Source organism: Malaya genurostris, chromosome 3 (genome assembly GCF_030247185.1).
Source record: "Malaya genurostris strain Urasoe2022 chromosome 3, Malgen_1.1, whole genome shotgun sequence".
Taxonomy (NCBI): domain Eukaryota; kingdom Metazoa; phylum Arthropoda; class Insecta; order Diptera; family Culicidae; genus Malaya; species Malaya genurostris.
The window spans coordinates 216311080-216325756 of record NC_080572.1 but is presented as its reverse complement, the minus strand read 5'-3'; the positions used below and the strand labels follow the sequence as shown (position 1 = coordinate 216325756).

At 34.4% G+C, this 14677-nt stretch overlaps 1 protein-coding gene across 1 annotated transcript; it reads right to left on the bottom strand.

Annotated features, from left to right (window-relative positions):
- Window positions 1-623: 623 nt before the first annotated feature.
- Window positions 624-13858, bottom strand: LOC131438678 (acidic mammalian chitinase-like). Its single transcript, XM_058608852.1, has 5 exons — window positions 13724-13858; window positions 2064-2212; window positions 1171-2006; window positions 993-1112; window positions 624-906 (listed from the first exon to the last, which is right to left on the bottom strand). Exons 2-5 carry the CDS (start codon window positions 2152-2154, stop codon window positions 781-783), a joined length of 1173 nt encoding a protein of 390 aa, XP_058464835.1. The 5' UTR covers window positions 2155-2212; window positions 13724-13858; the 3' UTR covers window positions 624-780.
- Window positions 13859-14677: the final 819 nt, after the last annotated feature.

The following is a 14677-nucleotide window of genomic DNA, read 5'->3' as shown; positions in this document are numbered from 1 at the left end:
AGTAAAGCCCATACCCTAACGGCTAGAGTAAACTCAGAAGATGGCTTTATGGTCAATTTGTTTCTCATCAAAACATTTATTTTTTGTTAACGACCAACGTTTCGAAGGTTAACGTTGGCAGTTAAAGAAAAATAAATGTTTTGACGAGAAATCAATTGACCATCTTTTAATTTGTGACAACATTAATTGGTCCCACCCGCATCAAATTTAGTAAACTCAAAAGTTTGTAGTTTCTTCATGCAGCCTAATTGAGTTACTGTAATTATTGATTCGTTCTAGTCTTGTTAAGACGTAGAACCGTCTTGAACTAGTTTTAAACTTTATCAGTATCTAACGGGGAAAAATGATCGAAAAACACGCAGGCAATTGTAAAGCTTGAAAAAAGTTGAAACAAATGATATTGAAAAACAACCACATCTGATTATTACAGAGTTCTTTAGGTTCAGCACCTCGATGTTTCACTGACTCAACGGCAGGGTTTGTTGTAAAAGTGTGGGAAAATCATTTTCAGATTTGCTTTTCAGCTCCCATCCAGTTGTGCGCCCAGAAATGGTTACAAGGATCGATTATACAAAAGGAAATAGTATCATACGTTGTATTGCATTGGGAATACTGACGACAAATTGATTTTTCTAAGTCCTAGAAATTCTATTTCGTGTACAGGTTGAAGAATACAAGTGATAGTTACGTTTGTGGACCATCGGAAACCGAGTAAAACTAAAAGTTGGCAATCTGCGTCTAATTCCGATATTCGGTTGATTCATTCGTTAGTCATCCTTTTCACTGCAGGCAGTTACGAAGTGTATTCATAATTGGAAATTTGATCCCACAATAACCATTAAAGTCATCTCTTTCAATTGACCACACCATGCCTCCAGCCAAATCATGTTGAATTATGTAATCACACTGAAATAAAAAAAAAACGATCAATAATATTGTTAACTGTAACCAACTTCGAACTTCAACACGTAGAAATGGCGTTATTTAATAACCTTTAATTTGGCAGTTTCAACATCATCGTACCCGATCCACTGATTTCCCGTCACTCCAAACGGAATTTTTTGGGTATCCTCCCAGTGACGAGCCCACTTTCGCGTGAAGAAAGGACAGATCTAACCAGGAAAATACAAATAAATATGTACCATAGAGACATAAGAAACATCATCCTACTTCAAAGTATGCCATCGATCCGGCCGTGTTCGTGAACTGCCCGGGTAAACCAGGTCCACTGGCAGCATCGCGGAGCCAGTAGTTATCAGAGTTCGTTAGTGTAAATGTCCTCGCGTGAAGTGGAATACCAACAACCACCTTGTCCTTTGGCGCACCTTGCTGAAGCCAATACATGACACTATGATTCACATTCAAAGTTCTTTGAAAATTAGTTCTGTCCGAAGGTCCATCGAAAAGCGGAGCATTATGTCCGGTGAAGTTATCCCAAGAACCATTGAAGTCGTAGGTCATCAAACTAAGGAAATCTACGAGTTTGGAAACACTAGGAATGTCGTAGGATTGTTGGGCGCGAAACTGGGCAGCCCCAACTGCTGCTGTCAACATTAATCCACTTGATGATAGCACCTCTCTTAGATCGGACAGCATGTGCACAAAATTGGTCTTGTCATCATTTTCTCCAGCTGCTGTTCCAGGAAACTCCCAATTGATATCAATGCCATCGAATCCGTACTGAATACACAAATCTCTCGCAGACTCGGCAAACTGCCATCTCAGGCCTGAATCAGCTGCTACCCGTGAAAAAGTTGCTGAACTACCATGTATTGTGGCCAAGGTTTTCAAATTTACATTTGTTTTTTTCAGTTCATTAAACTTCTGAAAATTTCCCAGACTTACATCCAGCCAATAGTCTAATATTGCCACAGTTCCGTTTTCATGGATTCCAAGGAAAGCATATAATGCATGGCTACATAATGCTGGATCGATATTCTCAACTCTAAATTGTCCCCTTCCGCTGCGGTAATGCGCCCAACTGCCGTAGTAACAAAATAAAGTTTCTGAAAAGATTGTTTGAATGTACACAACAGTTTGGATACCGAATCAAAATCTCTTACTCTGGGAAATCACAACACAAGACAATCCCAAAAGAAGGACAGTCACAGCCAAAAAGCAATTAACACTCATTCTCAACCAGGACAGGAGCATATACTGAGAACGGTTATCATTCCGAAGACACTTTTATTGGCAGCTAATCTTCGATAATCTGTGGTTAAAAATGCACGCAATAATTGATATCAGTATGACTTATTATTGGCCTGAAGATAATGAAAGTAAAAAGCAAGAGGAAAATTGGGTAATCGAAATCTTTATGAATTGGGCTATAACATCTATATTTTGCTTTCATCCATGTTCGTTAGGTCGGCATTATATGAGATTCTAATATTACTAAGTTAACACAATGAACAAAGGCTAAACGAAGCCAGCTTATCGTTCACTTTTTGTTATATACAGGGTACATCATCTAAACAGGACCTAAAATGTTGAATAACTCCGTCATTTTTCAGCAAAATGCTCAAAAAGGAGCGGTTTTGTGTGTTTAAATAGGTTTTGCACGAACATGATAAAACCTAACATCCCAAGTAGCATATTAAGTCGCTGTCCTGTGATTTTATACTGATTGTACAATTTATATTACTATTCTAGTCACTGTTGTGTTACGAAAAAAGCGCAATTTTTCTGTGTTGTGCAACATATCTTTAAGTTCTTCCGTTATTACGAATATTTATTCACAGCGATTTTGCAACTGACACGAAAACTCATGCGTCGAGTAATGAAATCAGCGAAAAAACAATTGTGAAACTCGTGAAAACTAATACGTAATGTAAACAAGAAATGGAATGACGTTTACAAAAACATAACAAACTTAATTTCTAGTGAATAAGTTCCACATTTGATTTTCAATACAACTGCTATTAACACAAACATGAATCATCTAAAATAATCTGCACATGAAAAATGATGTACACTCAAATAAGAATTCACGTTCGATTTACTTGAAAAATCACGTAAAATGGTTTCAAATGTCAAATTGAATATTTTACGTGACGAAAATGAATGTTATACGAACGTCCCCTAAAAGGAATAGAGTCATAACATAAAGTTTACGTGAATTGACCAAACGTCAAATAATCTACGTGAATTTCCGAGGTGAAAAACTCGATTTTGGAAATGGCGAGCAATGGCCCTCAAAGTGTAAGTAGTGTAAATATTTGCGAGAAATGTAATTTAATAACAATTTTTTACTACACCGACCGAACCATTCCAGTATGAAAGTTTCCATGTTCCCAGTGCCTGCGTTAGTCCGGAAGTGTGCCCGCACCTGCCGAATGCTTCAAATAGGCCGTTGGTACACCGAAAAACGGGTTCAAAATCGGTATGAAGCTAGAGACACTGGACCCATGTAATGCGACCTCAACATGCATAGGTTGTGTTGTGGGAGTTCTCGGATCTCGACTTCGGCTTCGGTTGGACGGCAGTGACAACAAAAACGATTTCTGGCGACTTGTCCCAAGACGTTATATTTTTAGCCATTGCAATTCCATGCTAATTTTCTGAAATAAATGTTTTATTTTTCAAAATATTTTTCATTTCCTAGATTTATATAAAAATCTGACATATTTCCCTTTTGATTTCAACCAATATAAAAAATATTAATTCTCTGGTATCTAAATTTGATATGAACTGATAGGTAAATATGATATGAACAGTACATTACATCTTATCTATTAAACACGTAACTCTTACTGGATTATGCATTAAACAGCTATTAAATGCCAGTCCATTAAAACCTACATGATAAATAGAGTGGTAAATATTCACATAACTTTTCACCTAACTATAACATGATTATCATTTTGAGTGTACAATTGAACTTTTGTGGTTTTGTAAATGGAAAATCGAAAACGAACTGCATTTTTATGGTGGAATATGTATTCGTACACCCGACATTTTCAAGCGCCTTGAAATTAACGCGTTTTTTTATTGTACACCTATTTATGTGAAAATAACAAACTATTATTTTCAATGAGAATCATCAGAATACATGTATTCAAACATTTTTAAAAATTTTCAGACAATTTTGATCAAACTAGTGTGTTAATAAATCTCGAAATTAAAATTGAATATTTTCCAATATGGCATCGATGGTAACAGTGAGTTGAATAGAAAATGGTTCACGCAACGTAGTGACTTATATTATCTAAATAACAGGAAACATGAATATGTTAATATTTCGGAAAGAAATGCTCTAAGTTTTGTTTTTTTATCAGCTTAAATCTTCTAGTTAAATTAAACAACAATACAGTATAGTCATTCATCTAAGCGGGCCCGGCTTTTGTGATACGCACTGTACGTACACGGAAAGACCGAAATCAGCTTTTTGGCGAAAAAATTAGTTGATTTTCTGATTTTCGTTAGTTATTTTTTGAGACAACTAAAAAAATCTTACTTTTGCTAATTTAGATTTTTTAATTCTAATTCCCTTAATAATAATAAAATATTTGTTGAAATGGCTATTGTTTTAGTTGAATTCACCAATTAAACGTGCTGTCATTCCTTAGCTAAGGCACACTTCATTTCCATTCAACTAATTTTGTAGTTGAATTAGAGAAATAAAACGTTGTTTTCAACCAACATAAATGGTTGAATTGGTTTCTGCAATTTACAGCTATATGGCGCACTGTCACCGAAAAAACGTTAACACCGTAATGACTACTAGCCGCTAGATGGCACACTACTACCGAAAAAAAATTTAGTCGCGGTTGTTTTTTTCTTTATATGCAGGTATAAATACGATGTATTGTAGAAAAAGACATAAACGAAACATAAACAATATTTTTCTTCTAAATCGCTGTTTTCTTCATTCGACTTCGCGAAATTAACTCACTCACTCACTGAAAACACCAGACGGCGTAGTTCGGAAGGTTGGAAGATACAAAAAACATCATGTCGGTTTAGAAATTTATATATGGATATATCGTAGCACAACATCAAAACAATTTGCAAGCAGTTTCAACAAGACTGTCCTTTTTAGCTTTTTAATGGATTGTTTTGCTTTGACACTTCTCATGAGTTTTTGGCTAATAAATTTGTTAATAAAACCAAATTGTGTCCAGGATATTCGTCAACTAAACACATTCTCTAAAAATAAGAGTTTTTTTTTCAGCAAAGTAAAGTCTCAATTTTGACTAATTTTATAGTTATTTTGGAAATTTTGTTGTTAAAATCAACTATTTCAAAAACAGTAATACGAATTAGGCGCAGAGCTAGTTTCGGTCGTTTCGTGTATCATTTTGGAGTTGTAAAAACAAGTTGCCCAAGCGATAATATACAACTATGAGAATAACTATGAGAATAAATATGACGAACTTAACTTTTCGTTCAATATCATTAAAAAGTGATGTCAAGTCTGTTCATTTTTTTTTTGCGAGATGAAAACCGAATACAAATTATCTGATTGATCTATGTTTTGTTTGCGTAAGTAATGCTGTATGCAACTTTCATGATAATATTTTCATGTCTGCAAGTTTGGCGTTCATTTCAAACAGATAAATCTACCCATTTTTGCAAATTTTTTATTTGATATCATTGTTTTTCTAAAACTGAAAAAAATTGCACACATTGACCTAAAAATTCATGAGGCAGCCAAAACTATACAGACTCAGCAGAAATTTTTTTTTTTTGGGAAAGGTTCTCAATTCCGTTTATCATTTTTTGCCTTGCGGAGAGCTTCATTTCGCTAATTTCTCTTCCATAAGAGTTTCATAGCAATTTCAACGTATATTGTGTCCAATACAGTTATGACAGCCGTTTGGAAATTTTTTGATAAGTTGCACAATTATTATAGTTACTCCCGTTTTACATCAGGATGAGAAAATTTTTGCAGAACTTCTATAACTGCTAGTGGAACATGAACAAGTTGGTGATTTGCTGCACAAATGTTTTAGATGTACTTAAATTTGTTCTACAGTGATTTTATCGATAGTATTGTGGAACTCAACAAAGATAAATTGCACAACCGATTCTATTATATTTAAAAATGTTTCTGAACATATCTAACATAAATAACAATTCTAAAACAATTGCAGAACAAACCATTGGTACATGTTAAGAGTTTTATTCATTACGAAAATTGATTTGTAATGTCATCTTGCAAAACCTAATACAGGCGGTCGATATTGTATTCTGAGTGAATTATTAACAAATGGCATTGTATACCCTAGATAAATCTTGTTCATCTTCTAAAATCGGCAAAAATTTTATGTTATCCTCTTCGGAAAATGTAGTTTCAGTTTCTTAGAAGTACAATTTGACAAATAGTGTACAAATATCTTCCGAGTTGTCAGCAACCTTTCGCTTGAAGAACATTTTTGAAGGAAAATTATTGGATTTTAATTTATTTTTTACTTAATTGAAAAAAATCTTCTAGCAATATTTATTCGCATTCTCCGTTTTCTAATTGTTCTTCTCAGATGCAATTTCAATAGCCAGATTTAATTGTTCACAAGCTTGTAAGTAAGTTACCAAGTTGACTCTTTCGTATATTTTATAGGCTTTTGAATTTTCAGATTTTTAATGTTATCGCTATACCAAATTGGATATATAGAGTTATGTAGTCGCCTGATTCTCTCAAGTGGTACATGTTCATAAACAGTATCAAATAAAATCTCATATGTATTTTACTTCCGGCTTCGGAATTACAGGGTGATGAATGAAAAAACTGCAGATTCAAAAATTTACCTTCATAATATTGTAAATTCAAGACCACATAAACTCACATCCGATATACCGGTTTCGGAAGCAGCGGAAATACTTGTAAAAAACTCCAAAAAGGAACTAACTTACTTTTCTCTGCAACAACCCAATTGATTTTTGTTAAACTTAGATTCAAATGAACGGCCTTATACATACCCGGCGAACGACCATTATTAGGTTAAAACCGGGGGTAAATAAACGATATAAAAAAAAAAACGGCCTTATGGTTATTTACAGAGTTTCTGAATTTGATCCGGATCTGGATTCCGGTACTGGAATTACAGGGTGATTGAAATTGTTTGAAATTTCAATCTGTCGTATAGTGCAGCGATGCAAGACAAATAAAAATTCTTTTGACTTTGACCCAAACCTTCCAATTCGTAGGTCATGTTAGTTACTGACCATACGAACCGACTTCGAATATACCGGGACCTGGAATCCGGTTCCGGAAGTGCCGGAAATTATGACCCAAAACTCCAAAGTAGGACACAAACAAATGGCCCAAATGAAAGGTTTTACGGAACAACAGAGAGAAGTGTTGAAATTTTCAAACCGTCATTTCGACAGATGTTGCAAAACTGGAAAAAAAGTTTTAATTTTGGCTCGAAACTATTTCGAGTTTTCTAATTTAGGCACGAAACTATTTCGAGTTTTTGCCTTTCTCATATAGAAAGGCTATGCGATCGTTGTGAAAACCGACTTTACAATCGTGGCCCCTAGGATCGAGAGACATATACCATTCAACTCAGTTTGTTCGAGATCACAAAATGTCTGTGTGTGTGTGTGTGTGTGTGTGTGTGTGTGTGTGTGTGTGTGTATGCATGTATGTGACAAATAATGTCACTCAATTTTCTCAGAGATGGCTGACCCGATTTTCAAAAACTCAGATTCAATTGAAAGGTCTTATGATCCCATACACTGCTGTTGAATTTTATCCCGACCCGTCTTCCGGTTCCGGAATTACAGGGTGATATGCACCAAATAAAAGTAAAAAATAGTCACACACGTTTCTCAGAGATGGCGTGACCAATTTTCACAAACTTTGATTCAAATGAAAGGTCTTATGGCCTCATATAATTTTCCTGAATTTAATTTGGATCTGACTTCCGGTTCCGGAGTTACAAGGAAACATGCGAAATTTATGAAAAAAATTTTCCCGGAAATTTCTTAACCGATTTTCACGAACTAAAAAGCAAATAAAAGGTCTTGAAATTCTTTTGAAAGTCCTCGAAAAATCAATCTAGATCCGACATCCGATTCCGGCATTACATTGCGGTTAGTGAAAATTTTCAATTTCATGAGTATTTTTTCTCTAGCAATGGCGAAACAAAATGCACAGTTAGTTAATACTTGTTAGTTAGTGAATATATAAAACTACTTTAGGCCTACCAGTTACCGGTTTTCGCTGCCGAAAACACCAAAACGGAACTCACCTGGATTTCTCAGCAACTGTTAAACCGATTTTCACAAATCATGATTCAAATCACAGCTCTCATTGTCTTAAAAGATACTGAGCAATTTCATCCAGATCCGACCTCCGGTTCCGAAATTATAGGGCGATCAATGTCAAAGTATTCAACTCGTCATTCAAAATGACGATGCAAAACTGGTACGCGTCGGTACGTGCGGCTTTGCTCCGTTCGCAGCGTCCCAAGTAGCACACGTTATTACACTTCAATGACAGTAACTTATATGAAACAAATTCATTGAACATAGTAAAGCCATTGCAACGTGTACTATAACTGTCATGTAACCGAAAAAGCGTAAGAGGCGGAGCTTACGCGACTTACCGAAATTCAAGTAACACAATTTGTTACACATTGATTGCAGTAACTTATTAGAGGCAAAATCATTAAACAGATTGCAGCCATAGCAACGTTAGTTATATCTGCTAAGTAACCCAAACAGTGCTCAAGTGATGATGTGTTGAATATCGGTCTCATTGAAACAAATAATACGTTTCTGTCAAACTATTTTGGTAACTTTCGAGATGCCAATTTAGTATTGCGACTGAAGAATTTGTTTTGCATTTTTCTTTCCAAATGTTGAAGTTACACGAGAATTGGAGAGAGCATTATCTGTATAGATTGGTAGTGGATTGTGAAAAATTAAATAAATAACGTGATCATTCTTAAACCTTTTATGTCTATCCAAATTCAACATGCCATTCAATATTCAGTTGATCGTTGTACTTATTAAAAACGTTCGCGCCGTCGAAATTTTTAGTTTTTGAATATTGTTTTGAAATTAATATTAAAATTTTCTTTCAGGTCATATGCAAATTGAAAGAAAACCTTTTCATAGGAAACACAAGTTCCAAGCATTTTCTTAGTAATGACAAGTAAATTATTCACATATCATGGATCAATAGCTTAACAAACTCATTTTTTGTTTGTTTCATGAATACTGCTTTTAATGTTCATAATGTAAGCCATTTGCATATATTTTGTCGAATATACACTACCGACACAATAAGTTGAAACATGCTTCTAAGTCAATAAAATGTATTTTCACTTCATTGTTATTATACAACATTTTGCATATTTACTAGCAATTCACACAAAACGTTTATTTACATACTTTTTTAAAGCATACTAGTTTTTTTATTCAATAATGTAATATAATTTTAGGCACACTAAAGCAAAGCAAAAGCAAAGCATAACAGTGTTAAGTTGCAAAACGGGGCAGGTTTTTTAATCATGTCAAGGAATAATGTTTTGGTTAACCTTTACACTCCTAATGAATAACTATATATATCACCTTGATGAAAAATTCCAAATTCCATTTCTAAATAGTTCGTTGTACACTGAAAGTAACAGTAAAAAACAAAGAATTTATATTTTCATCCCGCGTTAAAATTATTCGTTTGTGTGCAATTCCTTCTCAAACTGGATAGATTACGATTTTTTTACGTATTTGAAAATTTAGCCGATAGAAAAATGTACGTAAACTTTCAAACTACACTGTATAAATTCTTCAAGAATTACAACTGGTACAGTAACCGATATGAAACCATTATTTCATTTAAATATGTAGTATGTCACTTATTTATTGTTGTTTTTTTAAGTAACATATTTTGTTGCGGTAACTAGTTCGCAACAAAAAATATAGCTGGTTTGACCATGCAAATTTGTCGCATAAACATTGTTACGAATTGATTTTTTTTTCACACGAACTTTTGTTTCGGTGTAATCTACAAATTTTGACAGCTGCTATTGATTCAACTTTCATGGAAACAAAAGATATTCTGGTGGTGATGAGTTTTTTTTTTTAATTTAATTTTGCAGTTCACAATGGTGTTTAGCGTTGTTCAAACACGAAAAACCAATCGGTCGCTGCCATCTATGACAGTGATTCCATCGAATTGGGTAGAAGATAATTCGGTTTATTGGCCTCCAAACAATGTTATAAGTCTGTCGAAAAATGAATGTTCCAAACCGGATAAAAAAACCTGGAGGAAACAAAAATGTAAGATTCTTGGACGGAATCAATCATTTCAACAAGCTAAAGAAATGATGTGTATACTTGAACAAAAAACTGATTCAGAAGATGCCTCGCAGATGGGCCATGGAACAAGATTAAACCCTGCTAAAAAACAAGTTAAATTTTGTTCGAAGAGCTATAAATTAGTAAGTGACTTTTATCATGCAATGGTATTATAGTGAGAATTTTATTAACGACTACTGTTGGTACAAAACCCTCAAACATGAATTTTACAACGGATTCCGAATCGTTATCAGCGTTATGGAAATGGAGGTGGTGAGTGTCGTGCATCATCGTCGAGAAAAAGAGGCAAAAAACAGGACATTAAATTTGATGATTCTTCAGCAGATACTGTTGATGCTGCTCCCTCACTGTCTTGTAATCAAACCCAGAGCAACGAGTCTGATAGTGATGAGTCAGCATGTGAATTTCTGTGTGCACAAGTGGCAAAATGTGATTTTGATTTGCAACAAGTTTTGTCAAAAACTGGCCACTCTGACAAGTATTGAACGAAATCAACTGATCACTGAGAACGTTTGAAACATACATTTCAAATAACTTAAACAGGCGGATAATAAATGCATTTGAAAAGAAAAGAAGGAGAGAGAGTCATACTGCAATCAGATAAATGAAAAATCGAATTCGAATATGTTTCATACCTTAATGCTTTTATTAAAAACCATAAATATTTTAACGGATTGTATGAATCAATGAAAAGAAAGCGGACTCTTTATGTCTAATATTTGTTGATTGATGATGATCCCATTTTCAAGTATTTTGTTCAGCTCATACACAAACGGTGTTAAAAAAGTATTTATATTTTTGCGTTTGCTGTAAAGAAAACAATAATTAGAAATGAGATATGATCAGTATAATCATCATCAAATTACATGGTCCATCTCATGTACATTTACGAGTATTGGCCAAAAATATGTCGTCGATCTTTTAAACGTTGGTAAACCATCGATATTAACGTTCAGTGACAATTTATTTGGTAACTCTGTATATGTGGACAATGTATTTTCGAGAATTTGATATAAACCGTAATGCCAGTATTCGCCTCCAAGGGCCTGATTTTTTTAAATGTGGATATTCCGAGGGGTACCTACCAAAGTTCTTGCATCTTTGGGTAGTTTTATATCTGGAATGTGGCTTTTCAAACAAACGAGCAAAGTGTTCAAAACTGAGTGCCTAATTTGAAACTGAATTGCCCATTCTCTTAAATCTTCATGTAAAAAGATATTCGTTTCTGAATTTGAATCCATTATTTTCGTTTTATAATCAGATGGCCCGTTTGCATTTTGATGATGTGGAATGTAATCCAGTTATATTAAAAACTGCAACTGATTCATGTTTGTTGGCTCTTTTGGAATCATTTTCGGAATGCATTCAACCGAATCAGCTTCAGGATAAGATATATTTTTTTCGTTTCACGCTCTCTAGTAGTTTTTTTTAATGTCCATTACGTTTGATTTTCTTCCACGTAATGTTATTGCATTCACTTTAAAAATAATACCGGACACTAAATTCAACTTCAAAAACGGTAAACTTCAGCTGCATCATATTATTGCTATGATCTTAAAATACTACTTTGATTCGATATAGTTTATATCTGTTACCTTGTAACCTTGAAGTTACATTTATCACTGTGTAACATTATAGTAACTTAGTGTGACGAGCTGTAAATTCGTAACATATATTTAACTGTTTTTCAACCTCATGAGCTGACTCGTTTCTCTGTATCTACTATGCGACTATTATGCATAATTTTTTTTAATTTTTATTTCTATAAAGAAGTTACCGGTGCTACTTGGGGTACTTTGTTCAATTCTGTATAGAATGCAGGGTTGCCACATTTAAATCTATATTTTTCAGGTGAAAAAAATGTAAATTATCATAATAACGATGCTTTTCTATAAATTGACTAGTGAAAGTGACTCTATATCATTCGACACAGTTCATCGAGCTGAACAATGTCTGTGTGTGAATATGTGTCAAATAATGTCACTCATAAAATAAAAAATCTCATAGTTTCATAGGTTGCAATTAAATTTCACCATACTTTCATAGGGTAGAGTGTGTGAAAAATTACACACTGTCATTTAGAGCGACGATGCAAAAAAGGGTAAAATTTTTCTAGATTTGGCTCAAAACAAGACTCACTCAATTTTCGTAGAGATGATCTGATTGATTTCCACAAACAGGCTCAAATGAAAGTTCCTATACTCTTATAGGTTGCTGTTTGGTTTCCTTATGTTCCGATTTCTGGTTCTATAGGGTAAAGTGTGCTTAATCATTTAGTGCGACGATGCAAAATAAAGAAAATATATCATCAACTTGACATAACTGTTTACAAATTGAAAAGGTTATGTTAGTTCATATCCAAAGAAAGTTTCTAATTTAATTCAAGACTGAAAAAATTTTTTTTGACAGAATCTTCTAGTGATATTTTTGGAAATATAAGGAATATGAGAAAGATATCATTACAAGACTAGGTGGATGAAAAAGGTTTTTTTTCAAGAATAACACAGTAATATGACTGAGAATACATATCACATGAGAAAGGCATCATAACACCATTGGATTAGAAAAGATTTTTTGTGTAATAAAAATGGTAATAAAAAGAAAGTAAAAACAAACAATAACCATATCTAGGTTCAACCTATGGATACGAATGGTAACAATACTGATACATACCTTATAAGAGAAGAAACACCACACCAGCGCAATTCAACAATCTTGATATTAATTTAAAGTGCACACTCTTCACACTAGGAACGGATTTATGAACGTAAGCTTATCGATTTAGAGTGAGTAACTCGTAGGCTGATATATTTGCAGATGTCAACACCTGAATTTGATTTTGGCACCGTTACTTACGGTAGATTCTGCAAAAAAAATCACATGCTTTCAAGTATGGGTTTTACAACTTCGCAGACAAGCACTTTTTGGCTACCGAACGATCCATTCAGATGTCACATAGTCACCAGATGCTTTCTGTGCCACTTTAACCTTCATTAAACTTAATTGGTTTTGTTTAGCCAAACTGAGATGAATTTTCTGTCGACATATGATGGCGAAATGGTGTGATGAATGTGACAATTTGTGGGTACAATTGCCACTTTACTTTGTTTGATTACTTCATTCTTCAACAAATAAACATTTTTGAATGAAACATTCACAGATAACAGATACTACAATAAACTTAAACTTATTCCAAAGAAATGTCTTAAAATTTCATAACTATATTCTACAATTTCATATAACAATAAAACATTGTAGAATCGAAATCCGTTGACAAATTTGGGGGCCTGCAATTATTGTCAAAAAGTATGGCTAGCGGACCGTGTGTTGCGGTGCACGCATTCGATGCTGTAATTAATATGAATTAAATTAAATTTGAAAAATCTGAAATAACTGATTCTCTTATAAACTCTTCCGTTCAGTCTACCGATTTCAGAGAATTCTTTCAACACACCTGTTTTCCTTTAATGAGCGCCATACTGCTCATGCATAACATAAAATTGCATATTTGCGGAATCCTGTCCGGTTTAATGTATAACACGTTCACTCATCTACTAGTCCTGTCTCGTATAATCATCTACAAAATACTTCGGCGCTAATCATTGCAAGCCAACTAATTATGGGACACGCAGCAAAAGCAAAAACATCGCTGACCATGTTTATTGGCACTATAGGATTCGTGGTCGCCGCAGGGAACTGTTCTTCATAATATTTATTTTCATGAATCTTTCCATTATTTTTAGCTCAACTTTTCGTCGCAAAGGTATGTCACACATTTTTCATTTCTGCTGTTTTGCGCATCTCGGCCGTAAGCTTCAACTGTGGTAGACTTAATCTGCACTGTGTGTGTCATTTGGGTAACATGTTGCTCGAAACATGCGATACCGTGCGGGAATGTACGTGGGATGCGGGTTTTTCTCTGTCATCGTAAACGCTCTAAGGAAAATCTACCGATACCGAGCGTTGCTTTCAGGAAAACTACTGCACACGTAGGCGGGAGAGTGGCGAATGGAACAGCAGCAGCAGGTCGAAAGTGATGATTATTTCGAAAGGGCGGGTATGACGTCCACTCATTCGCCGTGTGCTCACCTAAATTCACGTATCGCTTCATTCTTCAAAAAATGGAAGTAATGATCGGAGGTCTGCAATAAGATAACAATATTTAGAACTTTGTGTTGCTGGCCGGAAAATTTGAATCAAACTAGAGAAAAAGGGGAAATTACGGAAAAAATGATTCGATATTCAAACCATCCCACTCTAGTTCTATATTTAAAGAGGGTGGAGTATTTTCAATATACCTATAACGCAAAGCAAAAATTGTAAACCTGTAAAATGACTCACTTCTGAATCGAGCAGGAGCTCGTTCGACGAGAGTATCAAATATATTTTAATACGTGTGAAGAAAACT

Bases quoted from the DNA above. Each gene is read 5' to 3' on its own strand.
- LOC131438678 (XM_058608852.1), bottom strand. From the start codon at position 2,154: ATGCTCCTGTCCTGGTTGAGAATGAGTGTTAATTGCTTTTTGGCTGTG. The intron at 1,113-1,170 runs GTAGGATGATGT...TTTCCTGGTTAG, and splicing joins GATCGATGGCATACTTTGAA to ATCTGTCCTTTCTTCACGCG. The intron at 907-992 runs GTTATTAAATAA...TTTTTATTTCAG, and splicing joins TTGAAACTGCCAAATTAAAG to TGTGATTACATAATTCAACA.